Source organism: Antechinus flavipes, chromosome 5 (genome assembly GCF_016432865.1).
Source record: "Antechinus flavipes isolate AdamAnt ecotype Samford, QLD, Australia chromosome 5, AdamAnt_v2, whole genome shotgun sequence".
NCBI classification, from domain to species: domain Eukaryota; kingdom Metazoa; phylum Chordata; class Mammalia; order Dasyuromorphia; family Dasyuridae; genus Antechinus; species Antechinus flavipes.
Genome location: NC_067402.1, coordinates 92,496,921 through 92,524,171, shown reverse-complemented (window position 1 = coordinate 92,524,171; position 27,251 = coordinate 92,496,921). Strand labels below are relative to the sequence as shown.

The 27,251-nt window shown below is 38.8% G+C and overlaps 1 protein-coding gene and 1 long non-coding RNA gene across 2 annotated transcripts in view; one reads left to right on the top strand and one right to left on the bottom strand.

The window, feature by feature from the left end:
• ZNF282 (zinc finger protein 282) overlaps positions 1-22,268 on the top strand; it is a 27,217-nt gene extending 4,949 nt beyond the window's left edge. Inside the window, exons 3-8 of the mRNA XM_052000130.1 lie at positions 923-1,049; positions 4,300-4,419; positions 6,168-6,287; positions 12,081-12,194; positions 14,129-14,242; positions 16,761-22,268. Coding sequence (XP_051856090.1) covers positions 923-1,049; positions 4,300-4,419; positions 6,168-6,287; positions 12,081-12,194; positions 14,129-14,242; positions 16,761-17,509 — 1,344 coding nt within the window. The 3' untranslated portion in view covers positions 17,510-22,268. The remainder of the gene's footprint in view (positions 1-922; positions 1,050-4,299; positions 4,420-6,167; positions 6,288-12,080; positions 12,195-14,128; positions 14,243-16,760) is intronic.
• On the bottom strand, positions 21,823-27,251 carry LOC127563946 (uncharacterized). Its single transcript, XR_007954155.1, has 2 exons — positions 24,027-27,251; positions 21,823-23,942 (listed from the first exon to the last, which is right to left on the bottom strand). It is a non-coding gene; the product is annotated as an uncharacterized LOC127563946 (long non-coding RNA).

The following is a 27,251-nucleotide window of genomic DNA, read 5'->3' as shown; positions in this document are numbered from 1 at the left end:
GCTTCAGGAGCCTTCTAAATATTGTCCCTGCCTCAAGGCTCACCCTCTTTCAATCCGTCCCCTGCCTCAGCTGCCAAGCTAGTTTTCACCTTCTCCGCACCACCCCCAGCCTGCTGAGCCTCAGTGGCTCCCTGTTCCTCTGCGATCAAATATAAAAGCCTCTGTTGATATTTAAAGTTCCTTGTAACCTGGCCCCTTCCTACCCGTCCAGCCTTCTCACACCTCACTGCCCTTCACAAACTGTGATCCAACTATACCAGTCTACCTATCATTGTGCCTGGACTCCGGCCCATTATTTGGGTTGCTCTGTTGGTTAGTTTCCTTGGCTTCCTTCAAGACTTGGTACTACTATCCCCACTTCATCTTCCTCCTCTCCTCATAGCTAGTGCCATCCTAATTCAGGTTTCCTTTCTCTTCTGTTTCATTTATCTTGTACAGACAGATATTTACATGTCTTCTCCATTTGAATGTGTGCTCCTTGAGGGCAGGAACTATTTGTTTTCTTTATAACCCTTGCACTTTGCACTATAGCCCTTATCAAAGGCTTGCTGATCAATTAAAATGAGTAATATGGGAAGTAATTGCTATTGCAGATTAGAGTTCAGTGTGGATTGCAGTAGTTTGGGAGGTTCTTGTAGAAGAGACTTGAGGTGGGCTGTAAAGGATGACTAGGATTTCTTTAAATGGAAAAACAAATAAGATGGATATTTTTCCTGGCAAGGTGAACAAAGTCACAGATGCCAGATGGGTGAGAGAGAGGGATGCTGGCTGGATAGAAGATACGCCTTGGGAAATAAAGATGGAAAGATGGGAAAGAGCTATGTTATGTGGTTCTCACCACGGAGTTGTGGACTTGGTTCTACCAGAAAGTGGGAGGGCAGTAATTCCCAGAGATACTGAGTTGGGACACTTGTCTTTTCAGGTGCCTGTGACTTTTGTCGATATAGCCGTTTACTTCTCTGAGGACGAGTGGAAGAATTTGGACGAGTGGCAGAAAGAGCTTTACAATAACCTCGTGAAGGAGAACTACAAAACCTTAATGTCGCTAGGTAAAAGCTGCTACTCTCCTCTCTCTCTGTCTATGCTTGGCTGAGACTGTAGAAATCCCGAAACAATATGAAGGAGCATTGGATTAGGAATTGGGATAGCTGTTTGGTCTAGGCGATCTCCCCTGGCCTTAGTATTCTCTTCTGTGTAATGGAGAATAATTCCTTTCTATCTCAGAGAGGTGGGGTAGGAATAAAATAAAGATTGTGTCTATGAATAGAGGCAGCATTGTGTACTGATTAGACAATCAGTCTGGGAGGCCAGAAGGCCTGGGTCCCAGAAAGCCACCTGGCTCTATGAATTTGGGTAGCATACCTAAGTTCTCAGCTTTCCAGCTCTCCCCTCTAAGAGGACAAGTTACAGAATACTTGCAGATAGGCTTGGGTAAAAGGAGTTTTCTCACTGGGAGTTTCCCTAAATTGTTTCATTAAATGAAATCATAGGTAGAGTCTTTACCTGTGAAAGTATTTTTTAAAATATAAAGCTATAAACAAATAGATTGTCATCCAAGTTTATACTCATACTTTAAGCAAAGCATCTAGCATATCTTAGAGGAATAATTTGTTTAAAACTGATATGGTAATTACAGTAGAGTTAATAAAAGTAGGATCTCCTGTTATATCAGTCTCACACTACTATCAGTTTTAAAGTACAGTAAAATCCCATTAGTTTGGATCCCACTTATATGTAATTTATGATCCTTTGCAGAGAAACTAGGCTGACCTTTATTTTTACCCTATTTCTGAATGAAGGATTTACTGAGCAAATTAGTAATGGAAAAACAAAAGGATTTCCAGGTGCATGTTAAAACTGCTTAAGAGAACAAACTATTTCTAAACACTTTAGAAGCATTATTTTTTGTGCAAATGATTTACTGCATGCAAATATTAACTATACGTCTGTCTTATCCTTTTTCTTTTTCTTTATTTATTTTTACATAATAGCTTTGTAACCATTCTCCAATTGATAAATGGTCAAAGGATATGAACAGACAATTTTCAGATGAAGAAACTGAAACCATTTCTAGTCATATAAAAAGATGCTCTAAATCACTATTGATCAGAGAAATGTAAATTAAGACAACTTTGAGGTACCTTTACACACCTCTCTTTATTGGCTAAGATGACAGGAAAAGATAATGACAAATATTGGAAGAGATGTGAGAAAACTGGGACGTCGTTGGTGGAATTGTAAATAGATCTCCATTCTGGAGAACAGTTTGGAACTATGCTCAAAAGAATATCAAACTGTATACCCTTTGATCCAGCAGTATATCTACTGGGATTGTATACTAAAAAGATTATAAAGGAGAGAAAGAGATATGTGCAAAAATGTATATGGCAGCTCTTGTTGTAGTGGCAAGAAACTGGAAAGTGAATGGATGTCCATCAATTGGAGAATGGCTGAATAAATTGTGGCATATGAATATTATGGAATATTATTGTTTTATAAGAAATCAACAGAATGATTTCAGAGAGGCCTGAAGAGACTTACATGAATTGATGCTGAGTGAAATGAGCAGAGCCAGGAAATCATTGTACACAACAACAACAAGATCATAAGATGATCAGTTCTGATGGATGTGGCTCTTTTCAACAATGAGATGATTCAGACTAGTTCCAATGGTCTTGTAATGAAGAGACCCATATGCACCCAGAGAAAGGACTGTGGGAACCAAGGGTGGATCAGAACGTAGCATTTACGCTCTTTTTGTTGTTGTTTGCTCAAATTTTATTTTCTTTCTCTTTTTTTTCCTTTTTTAATCTTATTTTTCTTGTGCAGCAAGATGATTGTATGAATATGGATGCCTATATTGAATTTAACATATATTTTTACCATGTTTAACAAATATTGAATTACTTGCCATCTAGGGGAGGAGGTGGAGAGAAAAGGGAGGAAATTGGAATAGAAGATTTTTCAGGGATCAGTGTTGAAAAATTATCCTTGCATATGTTTTGGAAATAAAAAACTTCAATAAAAATAATAGCTTTTTATTTTCAAAATATATGCAAAGTGTTCAACATTCACCCTTGTAAAACCTTGTGTTCCAAATTTTTTTCTCCCTCCTGTCCCCTCTTCTAGATAGCAAGAAATGCAATATATGTTAAACATGTGCAATTCTTCTATACATATTTCCACAATTATCATGTTACACAACAAAAGTGAGATCTAAAAGGAAAAAAGTGAGAAAAAACAAAAAGCAAGCAAACAACAAAAATGATGAAAATACTATGTTGTGATCCACATTCAGTCCCCACAGTCTTCTTTCTGCTTATCCTTTTTCAAATGAAAACAATTAATTTCATTTATTTCCAATGAATAAAAATCTGTTTTCTCTCCCTCTTACCTTTTCCCTCTCTCCATCAAAAAAAGAAAAGATAAGAAAAACAAAATCTTTATAACAAATAAGCATTGTCAATTTCCTATATTGGCTATTTCCAAAAGAGTTTATGTCTCCATCAGTATCCTGAGTCTATCACTTGTTAGGAAATACTTCATCATGAGACCTCTGCAATCACATATGATCATCACATTAAGATTTGTAAATCTTTCAAAGTTAATTATCTTTACAATGTTGTTATTGTATAAATTGTTCACTTGGTTCTGCATCAATTCACACATGTGTTTTCAAGTCTTATTTCTTTATTAAAGTAGTGTCTCTAAGATAGCTGCTTAACATTTTGGTTGCTTTAGTTTGAATAAATAAAAATCCAGTCTTTGTGTAGAATTCTAGTATTTAGACTTATCATTAATTCAAAATTTACTTTCTTATTCCTCACAAGTCAATCCAAAGTAATTAGGTTTTATAGTTGAATATACATGCTTTTGTCTGTTTTAAAGAGGAGTAGTGGATTCAAAGGTTGTATCTCTGGAGGGTTTTCCCACTGAGGACCATGGTTATGTATCCTTGCAACATTCAGGCTGCTCATTGTAAAGCCAATTACATTAAAGTTATGATGTTAAGATGCTCATTACTTAGGTTTTTCTACTCCCCTCTGCCTCTTTTTTCCAGTTTCATAGGCTTCAAAGAAGTCAAAGTCAGTTTGATCAGTTGATTTTCTTTGAGGTTGACTGCCCTCTCTACTAGAGATTTGACTGTCTTATATCAATTTTTATGATTTCTCTGATTCACACATTTGAATGGAATCTGAAGAGGGTGGGCCATGTATCTTAATTGTTACCTTGTATATAGTTCTCTTGATAAATGTTCCTGAATGAGCACTCTCTCATTTCCATCAAATTTGTTCACAGGTGCTGAGAATCCAGTGCCCAAGTCAGATGTCCAGTCTCGGGTAGAACCTAGGGAGGAACCATGTGTGTGGGAACAGCATAATCCAGAGGAGAGAGAAATTCCAATGGATCCTAACACAGGTGGGCACCTCTAAAAGCAAGCATCCAGCAATTAGAAAGCTCAATTACTTCTTAGTTTGAGTACATTGTCCTAGTCCTGACCATTTATTAAGAGATTTAGTTCACACAAAATAACTACTATATTAGAGATACATCTAATTTCCAAAACCCTTTTAATAACAACAACAACAACAACAACAACAAAAAATAAATAAGAAAGGAAGGAAGGAAGAAAGAAAAGAAAAGAAGAAGAAACAACTTTTTGTAGAGCTAGAAACTGTGGGAAGTGGGCACCAAAGAAAAACTAGATGGAAACAGAAATGAGACCAGACAGCTGAGGTTAGCCCTGAGACAGAAGCTACCTGCCTTCCCTATACCTTGCCTTCACCACTATCCACAAGAATAGGCAGTAGTTCTCTCTCTCTGATCCCAGCCTTCCCCATTCTTCTACTCTTTGGTAACTTTTCAGCACAATGTGACCATTTTGAGTTTCCATGGGATGTGTTGAGTGGCTAGGATTCATTTGTCTTCATAGAAGAAGGAAGGAAACAAGTGTTTATCAAGAGCCCCCATGTGCCAGGCATTGTCCTGGGTGCTTTACAATTATTATCTCATTTGAACCCCCTACCTGGGGCTGCTGATCCCCATTTCACAGTTAGGGCAAACAGGGGCCACCTTGCCCAAGGTCCAATGGTTGCTAAGTGTCTGAAGAGAGATGTGAATTCAGATATTCCTGACTTCAAGCTCTGCAGTCTACCACTGCACCACCTGCCTGCTTCCAGCAACCTATCCAAAGATGGCACTATGGAACACCATGAGGAGCACATGGTGTCCTATACATGTCAGGAATGGGTTTGTTCTGAAGGAGTCCCACATTCTCCACCTCTTCTTTGGGACCAGCAGCATGTATTTACAGGAAATCTGGTTAGGGCCAGGGAAAAGAGCAAAGCTGGCTGTCGGCATGGGAATGAAACCAATAGCTTTGCTGGCACCAAGCTCTGAGTCATGAATCCTCAACTCACGACCACAGAACTTGGTTTTATTGAAAAAAAATTTTTTGATAGTTATATCAATATTTATTTATTTATATTTAAATAAATTTAAATATATTTGGAATTTAAATATAATTGGTTTACTTTTACACTTATGCTTTAAAAATTATCCATAGAAAGGGTCTATAAGTCTTTACCAAACTGCCCAAGGCATCTCTCTTGACATCACAAAGGGTGAGGGAGTCCTGCTCTAAAAATGTACCAACAGTCCTGTTCCTGCTTAGTCCTATTTTTGGTGTGCTCTCTCTGATCTTCTCCCACTATGAGAGGAGAGTGGGATCTTGAAATGAGCAGACCTGCTTTTGAATCTCACCTCTGGCTCTAAATAGCTCTATGATCATAGGTAATCTCTGGGTTACAGTTTCTTCCTCCATCAAATGAGGCTAATGCTTGTGTCATCTACCTCCCGGAGTGTTGTTAAGAGTGTCCAAAGAAATACTTGCATACCAGATGCCTTGTAAAAGTTAAAAAGATCTACAGACATCATGCCTTATTAGGATGACCACTTCCCCTTTCCATTTCTCTTTGTTATTCAGGATCCCCCATGACTCTAACCCCCCTCCCCCTCCCATTTTACTCTGTTGGTCCACTTTAAGTATGTGTTCCCCCAGTGGTTTTGCCAGCCAGCTGCTACTCTGGATTCCATTGTGGAAATGATAGTAGAAAAACTACAAGGGAGAAAAAAATTGGTGTAATGATGCAGTTCTCTGTTCCTAGCTATAGAAGCTCTGATCCAAGCACCAGCTGCTTCCTCTCAGGTGAAGAGGGAAGAACCATTGTGTTCCAGAGTTCAGAAGTGCTCAGAAGAAAGAGAAATTGTTGCAGACACTGTTACTGGTAAGTGAGTGGAAAGATCACTTGATGACTTTGGGGAGAAGGAAAAGAGGAGGGGGGCTCTGTCAGGTAGGGACAGATGCTGGAGGTGTGGATGAACTCGATCACCACCCGGGCCTTTCTGCCCTGAGCCTCGGATTCACATTGTTCACATGCAGAGGTCTCTCTGTAGGTCAGATGTCCAGCAAGTTCAACTAGGGATTATGCTTCAAAGTAGGGGATGACAGTTGTCCCAAGGTCATTTATTTCACTTTGTAGGAATGGTGGGAAACCACCCCTAGAACTTCACTAAGGCAGTTAAGAATACCCGGCTCCTTTCCCAGGGGTCCTTTCTTCTTCAGAGCCACTGGAAGCAAACTCAGCTGACTTGGTTCAGACAAATAGTACAACACTGGGTCTGGTTTCAAAACTGCCATCACTCTATGCTCCCAAAGGTGTGAATCTGTGGTGCTTCCCGGGCAGCCAAGCCTCGATCTTCAATCAGTGACCCCCCACATTAGATAGATGACACCCACTCTGGCAATGCCCTGCTTCCCAGATCCCTTTGGTCCTTCCCAGATGTAGGCCATCTTTTCACATCTTCTGAGGCACCGTTCCTTTGATTATGGTTCATGCCCGATTCTCTCTCTCAGATCTACATTTCATTCTCTTTGTCAAAACTAGTCTCAATCATCCACTTTCTCATACACCAGAAATCTGCCAATGGGTTCAAAGACCCAAATGCCATGGCAGAGCTATAATTAATTAGGCAGCTAAAGGACCAAATGAATTGAGCATTGGATTTAGGAGTCTGGGAAACATGAATCCCTGCCTCGGATACTCAGCTGCGTGATCCCAGGCCAGTCACTTAACCTCTTTCAGCCTCAGTTCCTCATCTGTAAAATGGGAATAATAATAGCATTTACCTCTCTGGATTGTTGTGAGGATCAAATGGAAAAGCAATGCTTCACAAACCTTAAATTGTGATCTGAATGTCAACTATTATTATCATCACTCCATTCTCAGCTGCTCCAGTAGAGGGGAGAGGTTTTCTATGTTATAAGTGGCATGTGCCTTGCCTCTCTTTAAGCCTTTCAACATCAAACTATCTTAAGAAATTATCCCAACAAATTAATGGGTTAAAGCAGCACAGAACAGAAGGAATAGGACTAGAGAAAGGAAGATCATATTTTTAAAAATATCTATATATTTCATCACTACCTTTTGTCTTCACAATAATTTCAATGCTTCCCTTCCCCCCTCCTTCCATATAAATCCTCCTGACAAAGAAAAACAGATAAAAACCTCCGCTACAGTGACTACAGCTGAAAAGCGTATACAAGCCTATTACAGACAGCATTTCATCTTTTGAGTCCTTTGCCTCTCTGCCATGAGGGGGTAGGTATATTTATATATTGCTCTATGGGACTTTTACTAGTTTTTATTTGGAATTCAGATTCCTTTTAGTGACCTTTTAATTTATGTTTTAGTCAGAGGTGCACATTGTTCTTTTTCTTCTACTTAGTTTGCTCTACCTCAATCCATACAAATCTTGCTATTAAAAAATTCTTAATATTTGCCATTATTCACTGTGAAATAGCATTCTGTCCTAGCCATGTTCTTTCGGTCATCTTCCAAAGGAAGTTACATGGTTCACAACTGGCTAGAGGAAGAGTTCTTAACAAGTACCAGATAAAGAAGAGTATGAACAAGACAAGTAGTTATTTCAAAAATATTCAATTTAAAAGTCTTTTACTAAGAAAACAACAAATAAATAAATGGAAATGGAATGGGAAGAGATGGATTGGAAAGCAATATTTGTATCAAACATCTTTTTAAAAAGTCTGAAATCCCAAACCTGGAGTAATCAGACACAAAATATTATAAACTAAGAACTATTCCCTAATAGATGTTTGATTAAATATGTGAATGGTTTTCTTAAAAAAGAAATAAAGAAAGCAGGATTAATAATCAGAAAAGCACATTAAAATAGCTGATTTAGGCTCACCAGTACTTAGCACGTGTTTGTAAATGAATAGATGGGCAGCTATGGGGCACAGTTGATATTGTACCAGGTCTGGTGTCAGAAAAACCCAGAGTTCAAATTGTGCCTTAGGCATTTGCTAACCATGTGATCCTGGGCAAATCATTTAGCCTCTTTTTGATTCAATTTCCTCATCTGTGAAATGGGCATGATAATATAACATCTGCCTCCCAGGGTTATTATATGAGGATCAAATGAGATGATAATTGTGAAGTACTTAGCACAACCCTTGGCATGTAGTAAGTGCTATGTGTTAGCTGTTTATTAGAATTAAAGATTCTCTATATTATCAAGTTGATAAAGATGGAAAAAGGCAATGTCAGAAAGGCTGAGCTGCATTAAAAGGCATAATTTCTAGGATTAGGAAGGTGATAATTCCACTATTCTCTGACCTCATTAGACCTTTTGGGTGCCATGGTTTAAGAAAGTCCTTGATTAGTAGAGAATGTTGTGAGGAAAGCAACTGGACTTGTTAGGGTGGAGAAGAGAAGACTCGGGGAAGACACAATAATTATGTTCAAAATTTTTTTTTTTATGAAGCTCAAAAAAGGAAGTATTGGAGCTACCTCATTAATTTTATTTCTTTAAAATAATAGCTTTTTTATTTTCCAAATACATACAAAGATAATTTTCAACATTCTCCCCTGCAAAACCTTGTGTTCCAAATTTTTTCTCCCTCCTTTCCCCCCACCTCTTCCCCTAGTTGGCAAGTAATCCTAATAGATGTTAAACATGTGCAGTTCTTCTTTACATATTTTCATGTTAAAAAAGGAAAAAAAATGAGAAAGAAAGCAAAAAGCAAGCGAACAACAAAAAAGATGAAAATACTATGTTCAAATTTTAAAGAGCTATCATATTAGGGAGAAATTCACCTTGTTCTATTTGGCCCCAGAGGGCAGAACTCGACAGAAAGTGCAAAAAAGTCTGCCTTGGTCTTGATGTTTAAAAAAAAAAAAAAAAACAAGAAAAAACCCCAATGACTTTCCTAACAGTGAGAGTCATCTTACAGTGGATGGGCTGTCTTGAGAGATTGTGGGAGTCTTCCAGAAAAGGCCAGATGGCCACTTGTCATGTAGGAATTGGTGGGAATGCCTTTCATACATAAGTTAAGTCTGATTGTTTTTGATTCTTCCCTCCAACTCTCTAATTCTGTGATCTTGTGATTCTCAGTTGGTAGGACTATGAATTGATTTAATCTTTCTCAAAAACAATTATAAATTATGTAAGAAAAATTACAAAATTTTTCATCTCTTTTGACCTAGAAAAACCAGTACTGAGTTTATACCCAAAGGAGGTCAATAACAGAAAGAAGAACCCATTTCTACCTGAATATTCAGAGCATCACTATTTAAAATAGTAAAGTGCTAGAAACAGCAACAAGGAAATAGCTAAACAAATCTTGGCATGCAAATCTGTGCTGTTAGAAATGACAAATACAAATAATTCAGAGAAACCTGAGAAAACCTGTATGAATTGGAACAAGGTGAAGAAAGGCCAAGAAAACAGTGTTAAATTAGGACTAGCCGCAAAACTCAGGTCAGATGCAATGGACAGTTTTGCTTCCAATGATTAAAGCATACAGCCTTCCTTTCTGTTAATAAATGATAAATTAGGAAAGTGGAAAATGGTAAACTTAAAAAATAGAAAGCATCATATATCATCTGTCAAAATCACCATATTAAGTGGTTTTGCTTACCTGTTTTTTTATATAAGAATACTATAAGTGAAAAGCCTCATGTGTCAAAATAATAACAATAAATAGAAAGGTGCAGCAGAACACACTGATAAACAGGAGGACTGAAGTAGAAGAAAGACTATAAAACCTGGACCAAAGAATCACATCAAAAAGAAAACAACACAGCAGTTCAAGACCATTTAGGGTAGGGGCAAATAGCATTGTGTACCTCGGTAACATACAAGGATGTCTGTCATAAAGCACAATAGAATCAATAATTGGAAAAGAGGATATAGGACTTGAAAAAGGAATCTTAGAAATTTATACTAATAATGGATTATTTCCAGCATATATATATATTACTTAAGAATATATTTTTGAAAGATTTTCAACAAAAGTAGCTAAAAGAAAAATTAAAGTCATCTATAGTTATGTGAAAAAATGCTCTAAATTACTATTGGTTAGAGAAATGCAAATTAAAACAACTCTGGAGTACTACCTCACACCTCTCAGATGGGTTAAGAAGACAGGAAAAGATAAAGATAAATGTTGGAAGAAATGTGGAAAACTGGGACACTAATGTATTGTTGATAGAATTGTGAAATGATCCAGCCATTATGGAGAACAATTTAGAATTATGCCCAAAGGGCTATAAAATTGTGCATACCCTTTGACCCAGCAGTGCCATTACTGGGTCTGTATCCCAAAGAAATCCTAAAGTAGGGAAAAGGACCTATATGTGCAAAAATATTTGTAGCAGCTCATTTTGTAATGGCAAAGAATTGGAAAAGGAGTAAATGCCCATCAGTTGGGGAGTAGCTAAACAAGTTGTGGTATACGAAGGTAATGGAATATTATTCTCTAAGAAATGATGAACAAGCTGATTTTAAAAAGTCCTGGAAAGATTTCCATGAACTGATGCTGACCAAAACAAGCAGAACCAGTAACACATTGTACACAGTAACAGCAAGAATGTGCCATGATCAGTTATGAAAGACTTGGTTCTTAGTGGTTCAGAGATCCAAAAGAATCCAATAGACTTTGGACAGAAAATGCCATCTGCATCCAGAAAAAGAACTAAAGAGATTGAATATAGATCAACACATGCTATATTCACTTCCTTTTTCTGTTTTTTAAAATTTTTTTCCCTTTTGCTCTGATTTTTCTCTCCCAACATGATTCATAAAGTAATGTATATTGAAAAATAAATAAATTTACTTGGAAAAAAAGTAAAGTAAAGTGGAACTATGGGTCATTGAATTAACTTCTGTTGTTTGGCTGAAAAAATGCCTTTCATTCATCAATCTTTTATAAAAATACCTATTGTTTGGCTGAAAAAATGCCTTTCATTCATCAATCTTTTATAAAAATACCTACTATATTCAAAGCACTGTTAGGAATTGAGGAAAAAGCAAAGATAATCAGGATATTGTTGCTGCTTTACATGAAGGTCGCAATCTGTTTGAGGGGAGAGTGGTATGAAATATATACTAATATTCAGCAGTATATTGCAGAATTGAATGAAACAGGCAACATAGTGGGTTTGGAGAAAGGAAAGGCCAGTTTTACCAGAGAGACCAGGGGAAGCTTTGTAGAAGAAGTGGTAGTTGAATTAAGTCTTAAAGAATAGATAGACTTGGGGCTATTAGATGATACAGTAGATAGAGAACTGGTTCTGAAGTCGGGAGAACCTGAATTCAATCCGGCCTCAGAAATTTAACAAATATAACCTGTGTGACCCTAGACAAGTCCCTTAACCCCAATTGCCTCAGCCCCCCCCCAAAAAAAAAAAGGATAGATAGAATTTCTGAAAGAGGAGCTTGAAGGAGGACATTCCAAGTATAGGGGAAGATTGAGTCTAAACATAGAATGAGAAAATGCTGAATGTCTAAAGGAGATGACAAGTGGTATAATTTAGCTATTGTGGAGAAATAAGGCTAGAAGAAAGGACCTCAGGTTGAATTGTATCCTGCTTGACTGCTGTAATTCCTCAAAATGAAAAATGGGCATAGTTTGAGATTGCTGTAACCAATTCTAATAGGGTGTAAGAAATGAGAAAACAAATTAATTCCTTTTTTTCCTTTTACCCCCATGACAGACTCCCCAATTTCTACCCAGGACATCTTATCTCGGATTAAGCAGGAGGAGCAACATTGTGTGTGGGATCAGCAAGATTTGGAGGAAAGGGACATTCCCACAGACCCCAATTCAGGTGAGGAAAACTTGATTGGTTACAAAATACTAAGGACAAATGGTAAACCCATTTCTTTTATTTAAATAATAGCTTTTTGTTTTCAAAATATATGCAAAGATAGTTTTCAACATTCACCCTTGAAAAACTTTGTTTTCCAAATTTTTCTCCCTCCTTTTCCCCTCCCCCCTCCCCTAAAAGGCAAATAATCCAATGTATGTTAAACATATGCAATAGTATACATATTTCCACATTTATCATGCTGCATAAGAAAAATCAGATCAAAAACAAAAAATGAGGGAAAAAAAGCAAGCAAATAATAACAAAAATGGTGCAAATACCATGTTGTGATCCACAGTCCCCATGACTCTCTCTCTGGATGCAGAGTCCTCTTTCCATCTCACATATATTGGAATTGGCCTGAATCATCTCAATGTTCAAAAGAGCAACACCCATCACTATTGATTGTCACATAATTTTGTTGCTACTGTGTACAATGTTTTCTTGTTTCTATTCACTTCACTTAGCATCAGTTCATGTAAGTCTCTCCAAGCCTCCCTGAAATCATCCTACTGATCAGGTAAATGCATTTTCATAAAAGTCTGGGTGCTGAGATTTTACAGGAATTGGCCAAGAGGCTGTTTCAAAATAGTTAAAGCATAGAGCAGTTACAGTTTGATTTTTTTTGAGTTAAGTTATAGAGTTAGAGTGAATTTCTAAGCATGAATATTTACAACATTCATAAAAAGATTTCATAAAAATCGGAGAATTATGGAATATCAGAAATAACCTTAAGAAATCTCTTACTCATTATTTTCCAGTTAAGGAAACTGAAGCACAGAAAGGTTAAGGGACTTGCAAAAGGTCACATGACAAGTAACTAGTAGAGCTGTTTAAATTTGAGCTTCAATCTCCCACTTCCTAGTATACTCATCTTTCCAGCATATCATGCATCCTCAGAACAATGTATTGCTGTGTTCATTTAACTGCAGTACTTAATCTAGCCTAATCTCTCATTTTTGAAGCAGCCTGAACAAAATAGAGAGATTTTAATAGTTCCATGAATGTCTGTGTCAAAGGGGAATTTTTCTATTAGGTAATTGATCCTGATTCTAATTAGAATTGCCCTTTGGAGACTTTTGGAGAAGATATATTCTAGAAGAACAAAAAATAGGTAGAATCTCTTCTGGCTGACAACTCATTAGGCTACAAGAGACAGATAGTATCTTAGTACTTAATAGTTTCAAAACCTTAGCCAAATCCCTTTATTTTGCAGGAGGAGGAAACCAGAGAAGACTCCAGCTCTCCTTGTAGCTCCTAGATATAATTCTTTTGATTAGCAAAAAAAAAAAAACTTCTCTCTCATCCAGGGCAGAAGAAAAAACCAAAATCTTAACCCAGCTTTCATCAAGAGTCCTAAAGCTTCAAGATTATCACTTGCAGCTGTTATTTATGACTTTTTTCTTTAATCTTACAGTTTCTACTGCTTATTATTTTTATTTATGTTTTAAATTATAACATTGAAAACTAGGAAACTAGTGGAAATATCCCAAGGTTCCCAAGAAAGGGAATCATAAGATCATAAACCCAGTTTAGAGAGACCTCAGAGGTCTTCTAGTCCAAAGATGAAGAAACTGAGGATCAGAGAGGTTACACAGCCTATTGATTTTGAGCAAATCAAATCATTTTCCTATCTCTGATCCTCATTTTCGCCTGAGTTAAATGTGAATGGCAGTACTTACTGCATCCACTTTACATGGATATTGTGAGGATCAAATGAAGTCATTTTTGTGAATTCAGGTTAGAAGGTCAAATTTGGTAAATATATTCAAAGAATGATAATTATAATAACAATACTGAAATGACATTGACTCACAAATTGCTGGGTGCTCTTTTGGAGTCATCTAAGTCTAATGCTGCTTTTTTTTTTTTTTTTTTTTTTTTGACATGTCCAGAATCTCTGATCTCAGCACATGATATTCTATCATGGATAAAACAGGAAGAGGAGCCATATCCTTGGGGCCCATCAGATTCAATGGAAAGGGATATGGCTATTGATGCGAGTGCTGGTGAGTAATACCCCAAAGGGAATCTGAGAGCAAAGAATTAAGTCAACATGGTAAATTTCAGGAGCAACTGTGGAGGAAGAGATCTTATTGTAAGTCCGAGCGACCCATCAATATATACTTGGAGGGGAACATTAATCCTTCCAAAATACTGACCTGAGATAAACGAGTCCAAGTTTTATATTCTCTGACTTGCTAACTGCTAGAGCTCCTGAAAGAAAAGGCCACTTTGAGCCTTTGCTTAGAGGGAGGAGTCTTGTTGGGTAATGGCCATTCCCCATAACAAAGAGCCAGTCTGTGGACTGTCTTTAGTTCTCATCATGGAACATCTCAGAGGCAGTTAGTGTGTCGCAGAGTTGGTGGTGGTTGAGTCATTTCAGTGTTGTCCCACTCTTCATGACCCCATTCGGGATTTTCTTGGCAAAGATACTGGAGTGGTTTGCCATTTGCTTCTCCAGCTCACTACAGAGGAGAAAACTGAGGCAAATAATAGACTTTTCCAGTGTCACATAGCTAGCATGTGTCTGAGGCTGGATTGAATCTGAGTTATGACAAGTCCAGTGCTTTGTCCACAGGACCACCTAGCTGGCCCATTTTAGAGTTACAAGAAGTTGAATTAGAATTTTTGAAAAAGGAGATGGATGCCCAGATATAATGAAGAATGCAAGAGTTCCTTGGGACATGCAAGGTCCCTGTAGCTGAAATGTCCCCCCCTGCCACTTACCAGATTCTGTGCCCTGGACAAACCACTGAGCCTTAGCATCTTCATTTGGAGGAGGAGGAGACCTCCTTGTATCACCTACACTACGGCCCTGCTATGAAGACCTCCAGATTGGTTTTCATGTGCTTGTATCAAATAGCAGTGGTCATTGTTGCCCACTTTAAATTCTTCTTTACCCCCCACACTTTGTAACTCCTTCCATGCAAGACCTCCATAATAGCTGTCAGTGGTTCAAGTCACTCTGGTCACATCCCCTCAAATCCTCTCACTGAGTCTGCTCCATGCAGGGCCCATCTTGCTCTGCTGGGCATCCTGGAGTGACTATGGACACAATGTTTGTTGATCCTTTGGTGACTTCTGACCTATAGAATAAATCAGTCAGTAAACATTAAGTGATTACTATGTGCCAGGCAGGGCAGCTAAGTGGTACAGTAGATAGAATGCCAGGCTGGAATCAGGAACACCAGAGTTCACATCTGGCCTTAATCATTTCCTGGCTGTGTGACACTGGACAAATCATCACTTCACTGTGTTTGCCTCAGTTTCCTCATCTGTAAAGTGAGCTGGTTAAGGAAATGGCAAACTACCCCAGTATCTCTACAAGAAAACCCCAAGTGGAGCATAAAGAGTGGGACAATATTGAAATGACTGAACAATAACAAATGTGCCAGGCACTGTGCTAAGTACTGGAGAGTCAAGAGGCAAAAAACTCTCAAGGAGCTTGCGACTTCATCAGCTGAGTGCTATTCGAGTAAATAGTCCCTGGGCATGTAACCATTATTCCTTGCTGAGTAAAGTTTTCTAGACTCTTTAGGGCCTCCCAAGCTGTCTCAACTTTAGTTGGCTGGGACGGTGGCAAAGAGAGATGACTGACTGTTCCTTACTGTAACCATCAAATTTAGTTAAGGAGAGCCAGGAAAAGTGCCTTCTTCCTTTCTCTGCCTACAGAAAGAAAAACCTTTTAAAATAGAAAAGTATCTAATTTCAAGATAGTTGTCTCCCCAATTTTTCTGATCTGAATTATTCTTTTTTTTCTCCTTCACCACCCATTGAAAAGGCAATTGTTACAGATATGTATAATCACACAAAATAAATTCCCATATTAGCAATGTGCTCCTCCCACCAAAAAAAAGTCAGAAATTAAATAAAGAAAAAATAAAGTATGCTTCAGTTTATCCTTTGAGTCTATTGGTTCTCTATCATGAGTCCTTTAGAATTTTGATTGGTCATTGTGTTGATAAAAGTTATTAAAAATTTCAAAGCTGATTACTTTTATAATATTGTTATTGCATAAATTGTTCTCCAGGTTCTTAAAGGTCTTCTCAGGTTTTTCTGCAACCATCCTCATCACTTTTTACAACTTAATAGTATTCATACATCATATCTTATGCAGCCATTCCCCAATTGATGGCTATCCCATTGGTTTAAAATTCTTTGCTACCACAAAATGAACTGCTATAAATATTTTTGTACATCTAGGTCCTTTTCCTCTGTCTTTAGTGATATTGCTGAGTTAAAGATTGTGCACAATTTAATAACTTTGAGAGCACAGTTCCAAATTGCTTTCCAGAATAACTGGTCTTTAAAAGTCTGTTTACTTTTTTGCCAATAGGCATCATCAGATTAGCATTACCAGAGGATTATTTTAATTGTTATTATAATTTGGCTAATAAAATATACATGTTACCCATCTCATAGGGCTATGAGATTAAAATCAAATGAGATAAGCTTGGTGAACGTCCTTAAAAGATAAAGGGCTTAGGATCATTATTATTGTCACAATCATTTTCTCTCTTCTAGGTGATGGGCTGCTAATGGTCAAGAATTCTACCTTACCTGTACCCCAACACCAGTCCCACCAACAAAATATGACCCCACTCCCTGGCACTGAGAATCCAGGTGGGGGGCCGAGCCGGGGAGTTGTGGGGATGCTAGATGATCTTTTCCCAATGGTCCCGAGGGAACGGGGCCTTTGTGAAGGTCTCCATAGTCCTCCAGGGAGCCCCACAGGTGAGAGTGGCACTGGTGATGGTAGCAGCATAACAGGTGAGCATCAGCGGAGTCACTTCCTCTCCCCTGGACAAGACAAATCACACTTCTGTCTTCAGTGTGGCAAGACGTTTGATGTTCGGAAGAGTTTGATGATTCACCACCGGAGCCACACCAAAGATCGGCCTTTTGAGTGTGCTGAATGTGCAAAGAGCTTCAATTGCCACTCAGGCCTGATCCGCCACCAGATGACCCACAGAGGTGAGCGTCCTTACAAATGCTCTGAGTGTGAGAAAACATATAGCCGCAAAGAGCACCTTCAGAATCACCAACGTCTACACACTGGGGAGCGGCCTTTCCATTGTGCCCTGTGTGGCAAAAGCTTCATCAGGAAGCAAAATCTGCTTAAACACCAGCGCATCCACACAGGCGAGCGACCCTACCAGTGTAGTGAGTGTGGCAAGAGTTTCCGATATAAGGAGTCACTCAAGGACCATCTTCGGGTGCATAGCGCCAGCCTTGGGACCTCTCGGCCCCACCAGGCACTGGAACGGGACTAGGCCAGTGCTGAGGGGTGGGGGTGGGATATGGGGGGAGAGGGTAGGGGAATCTGGTGATAGAATGAGGTTGGAGGAAGGTGGGAGGGTTGAAACCCTCTGAGGAAACACAGGACAGGCAACCAGATAGGAGAACTACAAATTACTAGTAACTCTCCCCCTCCTTATGCCCCTTACATGGTCCTAGGGTTTGGGGACCTTAATTGCACTCCACATCAGCCCCTTGAAAGCTGGGCAAGGATGTTTGATCCACCCTGCCCAGCTTGAATGGAGAGCTCAGGTCTTCACTCACCCACTGGACCATGGACCAAAGGGGCTGACAGTAGAACCCTACCCAAGAGTTGGGAACAGTTTCAGAAGGTGATGGTACAGAAGTCTTAGACTGAACACCTGTAAATTAGGAGTGGTTGGTGCTACTGGGCCTGAGTCAGCTCTCAACCCCAGCTGTGCTTCTCAATCCTAACCAGGTAAGGGATAGGGAGGGGACCCTCCCTTTGCTCCTTCCTTGATTGGATACATTCATCCAGAGCAAGGGAAGCAGTGAACCCAAGATTACCTGGAACAGCATTGAGCCCAAGGGTGGTGAACCAGGGATTCTCAGGCCCATCCAGGCCTGAAGGGACAATCATTTATACTGCAGGTAGGAGAGTCCCTACAGAAAAAAGGGAGGCAGAAAGGAATGGGATCTACAATGGTAGCACCACTTTGTCTTTGAATAGTGCTTTAAATGTTCACAAAGCACTTTCTAGGCTCTTTCCTCCTTTCACCTTCACCGCCTCCTTCTTTATCCACTGGATCAGATACCCTAGATCTTCCCCTTTGCTGGTGATGGATCTTGAGTCAAGATAGCCTTATGTCCTTTTGACAGATAAGGAAACTGACCCACAGGGAGACTAAGCAACTTACTTGAAGTCACAAAGTAGGACCAGAACTCAGATCCTCCCGACTTCTAGTCTAGTGCCTGTGCTGTTCCACCATATTGTCCTACCTCAGTCATGTGAGCACATGCTTCAGCCTGGTCCTCTCCTGCCCACCCTCCTTAGGACCAACAAGGAGTGCTTGTGGTTACTTGTTGTAGGTGGGGGAAATAGGAAGGCAGATGGCTCACATTGTGCCCCATCCCATGGCTGAAGATGATGTTGCTGCAATTTGTGCAAATCTCACTGAGCTTTTGAGGGAGGAATAGCTGGGGCCTATCTCCTTCCTCAAGAGCTGATAGAGCTGCATCTTATTTTGATTGCATGAGAAAAAGGGGCTAGCACTTCCCTGGAGTCAGATCTTGTCCTGCCGAAGGGACCAAAACTGATTTAATCCAGCTTCTCAAAGGAGCAGGATAGTAAAGAGGGATTAGAGTTGTGATGCCAGAAGGATGGGCAGACTCTTCCCAAGAGTCAAGTAGGTGCCAGCCGAGGTTCTGAGATGCCTTGGCTGTGGTTCCTCCCTCGCCCCTTAACCCCTGGGCTCTCTTAATTGGTGCTATCTGTACAGTTGAAGACAGTTATGGGTATTGATCCTAACGTGTCATGGTGCCTGGTGAGCGTTTTTTTGGTTGTTGTTGGATTTGTTTTTTTTTTTTTTTTAGAGAGCGCCACCTGACTCCCTTTTTTTATGTGTGCATCTATTATGTGGCCCCAGGGCCTTAACTCCCCAGGGGCCACATTATTTGTGTCTGTGTGTCTGCATGGCCCTACCAAAAAAAAAAAAAAATTAAAAAAAAAAATAAGTCCACTGAGGGTGGGATGAAGTGCCCTGGGGCTCTCCATGCATTTATTTAAAAAAAAAAAATTACTTCTTTTCCCTCCCTTGCACTCTGACCCCTGCTTCTCTCCCACTTTGGAAGGGATTTGCCTTGGGAGCAGCAATGAGAAGGCAGCCCTCCATGCCATCCCTTTTGAACTCGCAGCTTCTGAACCTTTTTCTTGTCTTTTTAGCTTCTCCTAGACCCCCAAAATAAAAGGGGTGTCCAGATTACAGGTGATGGAACACTGACATGTTCACAGTGCTGGAGCTTTCTCCAGTTTGGCTGCATATAGCAAAACTCAATTAGAATCCAGTTTTATCAGAAGTTGCTTTTTTTAATTGTTTGCTTTTGCTATGTTCCAATTTTAATAAAAAAAGATAACTCAAGCTGAGATAGGAATGTTGTTACAGAATAGTCACAGAATGTTGGAAGTGGAAAAGGGACTTTAGAGATTATCTTGTCCAGCTATCATTTTATAGGAAGTTAATTGAGGCCCAAGTAAATTGAGGACTTAAAGTCACAAACTGAGTTAGCGGCAGGTCTGGGACAAGAATTGAAGTCCAGTGATCTCTCTCCCAAATCATACTGTACCACCAAATGGCAGTATATCTTTTGGGACCAGTCTATACTTAACCCTATCATCTCTGTCAGTGGCAGTTTCTAAGCCTGGAAAATGACTGATGTTCAGAATGTTACTTCTAAAATCTGCAAGACAGATTGTATCCTTGCCCCACACCTCCCTGTACTGAAAGATTTTTAATAAGGATTATAACAATTAAAAAAAAAAAAAGGAGTTTCTACTTAAACTCCAGTTAACAAGAGTATTTATTGAGGGCTACCTATTTCCCCAATAATCTGGCTTATCAAGCTTTGATGTGAGAATGTATTCCCAGGCCTGTCACCAGTCCTACTGCACCCCTCCCCCCCATTAATCCTGGACAGTACTAGCCAGTGCAAAATCTAGAATTATCTAGAAAAGTGGTTCTCAAAGTATGGTCAAGGGATACCTCATAAGATCCTTTTGTGGATTTATGATATAAAATACTTTAATACTATGATTTTTTTTATTTCAATGCTATTTGTATTTAAATACAAAACACTTTAATACTATGATTTTTGATTTTTAAAATGGTATAAATATCAGTAAGTATAACAACTCAGCTCTTTTGAGGGGTCCTTAATAATTTTTAAGAATGTAAAGAGTTCCTGAGGCCAGAAAATTTGAGACCCACTGATTGAGAAAAGCCTTTTCCACAATTGTGCCCATCGACTGGATTCAACTTATATGGTGAGAAGAGGTCTCGGGAGAATAGTTGAATAAAGAAAAAATTTGAAAATGGCCAAGTGTCATTCAGTAAATATTGAGTACTTGTTATGCCTGGGATACCATTCTAGGCACTGTGGAATATATAGCAATGTGAAGGGTATAACCTGTTCTCCAGGAGAAATTAATGGGAGAAATTAAATGGGTGTACAAATAGCCACACTACAAAGCAATTACAATTGGCACAGATTTCTTATTTGAAAGACTGTCATCTTAGGGATTATCCCTAAGACTTGTTTTGTTTGGCCTCAGGAGTCAGGGGGAGACACGATGGGTGAGAAAAACTTTCTAATAATTAGAGCTGTCCAAAAGTAGAAATGAAGTCTTCAGATAGTCTGGATGACTGGCATCTGGGACATTGAAGAAGAGAATCCTGTTCAGTACAACTAGGCTTGGAAACTGTCAGGTTCTTTCTTACTGGGAGATTCTATGATTCTAAGTGGATTGCAGAAGGAATTGCATGAGTAATTTCTCCCTCTTTTTTCTCCCCACAAAAGGTCACCAAAAAAAAAAAAAAAAATGGTTGAGGCATTCTAACTAAAGAATCAATTCAAGGAAGTGTTTACTGAATTGATACCTATTCTGTCCTATGCTAAGCCTTTTGGAAACAAGGGAAAACAAAAGTCTGCTATTATAAATCTTACAGTTTAGTGAGAGAGAAGCCATATTTAGGCAACAAAATAACAAAACAATGCAATGAGGGCCAAATGATATAGCATGCTTTCAAAATTCAGAGGAAGGAAAAAATATCACTGGCTAGCATGATTAGGGAAAGCTTCATGAAGAAAATGAACTTGAACTGTCTTGATGGATAGCTAGATTTGGATGGGTGGAGATGAGTGGGATATTTGGGGAGAATAAGATGTACAAAAGTAGGAAGGGGAAATGTATGATTTCTTGGGAGAGAAAGTGAGGATATCAGTTTTGCTCATCAGAAAAAAGTGGAAAATTAGAAAGGTAGATGGGAGGCAGATCATAGAAGATATTCGGTGCCAAACAAAGGAGCTCAGACTTACTGTGAAGTCAGTAAAGAGCACAAGAAGGTTCTAGAAAAAGTGATGTGATATTCAAATAGTGTCTAGATAAAATTAGCAAAAGCAGAAAAGTCCAGATTTCACAACTGGAATGGATCTTAGAGAATATCTAATCCAATCCTGATTAATGTGATCTTAGCTAAGGATTTATTCCCTCTTACATCTTGTCTATTCCATAAAGAACAAAAGGTAAATAGAATATATTCTTGACTACAAGCCAGATAAATCTTTGCCTTCATAAACTCACAGATTCTGAGTGGGAAGAGACCTTAGAGGCCATCTAGATAAAGCCTTTTCTGGAAAAAAAAAATCCCCTCGACAATATAACCCACAAATGGTTATCTACCCACTGCTTGAAGACTACGGTGAGGGATCCAGGATCTCCAGAGGCAGCCCAGTCACTTTTGGATAGCTCTGATTTTAGAAATAATCGAAATTGTAGTAGTAAGGCACAACCTGTTCTTGCAAGGTAGAATCATGACAAGTATTCTAGAACATTAGGGGTGTTAATCATCTGGGGAGTAGGTCCTCTCCCAACAGGGTGGCAGTCTGTGAGAAAGTATACCCCTTCATGTATGGGGAGTCTGAGAGTGATTCAATGACTTGATTTTCCCTTGTTATTTACTTTGCTCTTCTGTCTTAATTAAATGCTTTGCTATTTGATTTATGTTTCTGCTTGGTTTATTGGTAGATGATGCCTTAGATGCTGGCCTAGGTGTGTGATTCATTAAAGTGGTTCATTTTGATTACTTGACACATCCCATAACACATCTGAGATAGAGGTTCCAAAATGGTATGGGTCCCCTACTACATATATTCATTTGAGCCTCATAAAAACCACTTGCAGTAGGCACTACAACTATTATCCCCATTAATTTAAATATTTGTTTGATTTTTGCTTAAATGATTTAAATGACTTTATTTGATTAAATGAGATATTTTTAAAGCATTTAGCACATTCCTGGCATGCAGTAGGTGCTACATAAATGCTTGTTCCCTTCCCTACCCTCTTCTCTCCCTCATTTTACATCTGAGGAAACAAAGGGTTACGGATAGTCAAAAGAACATGGCTTTGAGAGTTTTTTCTCCAAAAACAGTGATGGGCTTATATTGCACTAGCTGGACTCTCCCTTAATTCTCTTTATCCAGTCTGTCATGAAATTTATGTAGAGGACTTCTGGAGTACACAATAGTGCTTATAATTTTTATTATTGTTGTCAATAATAAAAGCCATAATAATTACAATTACCTTGGAAATTATTTAAAGGCAAAAAGTTTTTTATCATTTTACTTTTATTATTAAATCTATTAGATCTATTTGTTATTAGCTCATTTGATCTCTTAACATATCTCTTGGAAAAAGTATAAAGGTATCTAGGTGGGTGCAGTGATGACATCATTAGACCTGGAATCAGGAAGGTCTGAGTTCAAATCCAGCTTCAGACACTTACTTTCTGCCTGTTCCCTCATCTGTAAAATGGGATATAATCACCTACTTCCCAGGGTTGTTGTGAGAATCTAATGAGGTGATATTTGTAAGGCTTTTTGCTGACCTTAAAGCTATATATACATTATAGCAACAAAATAAGGAAGATGAACTCCAGATTTGTAAAGTGAATTTCCACATAACTTAACAGGCCACACAGAGAGGGCACACAATAAGTAGCAATTAGAGAACAAAGACATGATCAGAGGTTGAATTATGTGTTATAAAGAGGGCAGGAGCACTACAGAAATTCAAAGAGAGACCAGAAAAATGGCAGGTCAGGTGACAGGGAGGCAGCAAAGGAGCTCAGAGGGCCAGTATTCACATGCAGACTTTCCTTACATGTGGGTTATGCAGCTCTTCTGCTACCGAGGGTCACTGTAGAAGCAGGATTAGGGGGGATCTTAGAGGTTCTATGATTCACTCTCATTTTAGATGAGGCCTGTGGGAACGTTACTTGCCCAAGCTCACATGGGAAACTAGTACTTTAAATAAATGAAGCATTTACTAAACACTTACTATGTGCTTGATACTTGGGGACTGAGGACAAAGCACTGGGGACACAAAGTAAGCAGCTCACATTCTAATTGAGGAGACAAAGCATGCCCATGAACTGTTAAAAGAGGAAGACCCTTAGTATGCAGCAGTCATGTAGACAAAAGCCTCTTGTTTCACTGCACTTTTAATGAAAAAATCACATTGGCTTCTGATGGTGAAGTATCTGCTGATGGCAAAGCCTGGGTGGCAAGAACTTTCTTTTCTGGTCTTCAAGAACTGTGGCCGTGGCATCTGATGGACAAGTCTCCAAGCTGCATCCCCATAACGGCTGTTTCCCATGAAGATACATGGCCCTTTCAAAGAGAAATGGGTTCAGGATCCTGGGCTGTTTCCATTGAGGTCTGAGCAGAGATGGTCGAGTTGGTGGTCTGACTTACCTGGCCAGGCTGTCTCTCCCTCTGGGTGCCTTGCTGCTTTGGATGGCAGTTGGTGAAAATGACCAGTTCCCTTTTTCACTGGGTTTGTTTCCCTGGAGCATGGCTGTGAGAGTTGGGTTGAAAGGAAGGACTCATGGTAGTCCAGGAAATGCATCAACTTTTCTCAAGACTCCTGTACTTAAATGGCTGGTGATGGCAGTTGGTCAGCAGTTATTGCCAGTGGTGAGGAACAAAGTGAGCCTTCCTCATAATTTCTATAATGATTTCTCCCCTCATTAATGGTTGTGGGGGCTGGACTGAAAGAAAGCTGGTATTATTTTGGGGGGACAAAAGGGGCATCAAGGTTCCAGATTGTTTCCATCAAAGTTAGAGAGGAAATAATGATGATGGTTATTTGACTTGAGTGGATTGAGGCTGCCTCTTGTCTCTCCCTCAGGATATCTGCCTTGTCCTGTGCATGGAGATAGGTTAGTAGGAGTGAGGATGGCTGGCCCCTTCATAGGATTTATTTCCCCAGTGATAGTTTTGAAGACTGCTAGAAATACGTGCACACACTTATCTGTATATGCAAGTTCACAACATGTGTGTATATAATGTGATATATGCACATATAAGTATATATACATATATTTCCATAAATATATACTTATATGAATATATTTATACATATATAGACATATATGTGTATACTAGAGCTAGCTCTAACTAGCCAGGAATGCCAATTATTTGGTGTTTTTTTTAACTTTTTGTAAATTTATTTGTTTTAATACACATTGCTCTGAATCATATTAGGGAGAGAAAAATCAGAACAAAAGGGAAAAACCATGGAAGAGATTTTTTAAAAAAGTGAATATATTGATTTACAGTCAGTCTCCTTAGTTTTTTTTTTTTTTTTTTTTTTTTTTCTTTTCTGGATACAGACGGCATCTTCTGTCCAAAGTCTATTGGGATTGCTTTGGATCACTGAATCATTGAGCAGCACATTCTTACTGTTCCCGTGTACAATGTATCCTGGTTCTGCTTGTTTTGCTCAGCATCAGTTCTTATAAATCTGTCCAGGCCTTTCTAAAATCAGTTTGTTCAACACTTTTTTTAGAACATTAATATTCTGTTACCTTTAAATACCATAGCTTGTTCAGCCATTTCCCAACTGATGGGCATCTATTCAATTTCCACTTCTTTGCTACCACAAAAAGCTGCTACATTTATCACATGTGGAGGAGTTCCAGTTGTTAAATTTTTAGTGCAAGCATTTATGCCTTGGAAACTGACCCAAAAAATTACAAAATCAAGGCTTAATTTATTGTTTTGTGGCTTGCCTGATCTTAATAAAGTGATGGAGAAATTATTAATAATGTTTTTACACTTTATAGTGTGTTATGACTACATATTTTTCCATGAAGCTTGCACTCCCACTTCTGTTCCGATTTTTCCCCTCCCCCAGATGGCAAGCAGTCCTATACATGTTAAATATGTCACAGTATATCCTAGATACAATATATGTGTGCAGAACCAAACAGTTCTCTTATTGCACAGGAAGAATTGGATTCAGAAGGTAAAGATAACCCGGGAAGAAAAACAAAAATGCAAACAGTTTACATTCATTTCCCAATGTTCTTTCTTTGGGTGTAGCTGCTTCTGTCCATCATCGATCAACTGAAACTGAGTTAGATCTTCTCTTTGTTGAAGAAATCCACTTCCATCAGAATACTTCCTCAAACAGTATCGTTGTTGAAGTGTATAATGATCTCCTGGTTCTGCTCATTTCACTTAGCATCAGTTCATGTAAGTCTCTCCAAGCCTCTCTGTATTCATCCTGCTGGTCATTTCTTACAGAACAATAACATTCCACAACATTCATATACCACAATTTACCCAACCATTCTCCAATTGATGGGCATCCATTCATTTTCCAGTTTCTAGCCACTACAAACAGGGCTGCCACAAACATTTTGGCACAGGTCTCTTTCCCTTCTTTAGTATCTCTTTGGGACTGATTAGTAATTATTTACTAAAACACACACACAGTATCAGAGAATCTAGGAGAACAAAGTTTCCATTCACAGACCACTCTCTTATTCCTTTTACTTATTTCTCCAGCTTATCACCAATAGTCTGCCTTAAAATTCAGTTTCCACCAGAAATACCAGACTTGTAAATGCCTAGGGAGAGGCCTCTCCCCAAATTACTCGTCTGGGCTTCTCTCCCCTTTCTTGATGAGAGAGAAAATAAGAATTAAATGCATAGCCACTCCTCTGTTCCATTGTCCTATTCTGCCAACTTCCATTGCATAAATAACAGCTAAAGCAAAAGGCTAGTTCCCTAACTTACTTTATCTAGAGGGAAGTATGCAATATTACAGAAAGAACTGACAGAAAGGGCCTTAGCAGGGGTAACTGAGAGTGTTATATAGCATAATCCATTAGAAATACCATAGTCAGGGGCTTTAAGAAACAACTTCCTCTTCCCCTTCTTCCAACAATCTATAATCCCCCAAACCCATCCCACCAAATATTTTTTGCAAAAGGGAAAAAAAATAATCACAAAAGAACAATCTGAGGCACATATTTGGAAGGCTAGAATAATAACAATAGCTAACATATTACAGCAGAAGGCCCATAATGAAAATAAAGAAATCAGGAGATAAGTTATGGACCTATCATGCAGAATAAAAACATACATTTGGACTTGACCAATATAGGAATTTTCCCTGATAAACTAAGAATATTTATTATAAGGGTTTTGTTTTGTTTATTTTCTTTCAGTGGAGGGATGGAGGAGGCAAGAGGAAAGAAGAAAACAAATGCCTCACAATTGAAAAAAAATTTAAAAACAAAAACAAGAGACCTGGAAGAACAGGAGTTTAAAATGATGACTGAAGAATCTGTTCCTTTGCTTATAGTCACAATACCACCATGCAAAACCCTAGTTTCCACTCTTTCAGTCATCTTCTAGATGGTTTCTCAGCCTCTTCTCCAGCTTCCATATTGCAACCAGATCAGTTTTCCTTACTTGAAGATCTGGCTATTTTACCCAATTTTTCCCCCAGAGCCCTTTCATTGCCTTTCCAGTGATATTCATTATCATGGCACTCAAGGTTCTTTGCTACTCAATGACTCCCTAAAAGTTCACTAAGGTCTCTTCCAGATCTAAATCTATGAGTTTACCTTTCTGTTTCTCCAGCCTCGTTTCACACTTCTCCATGGGCATCATGCTTCAGCCACA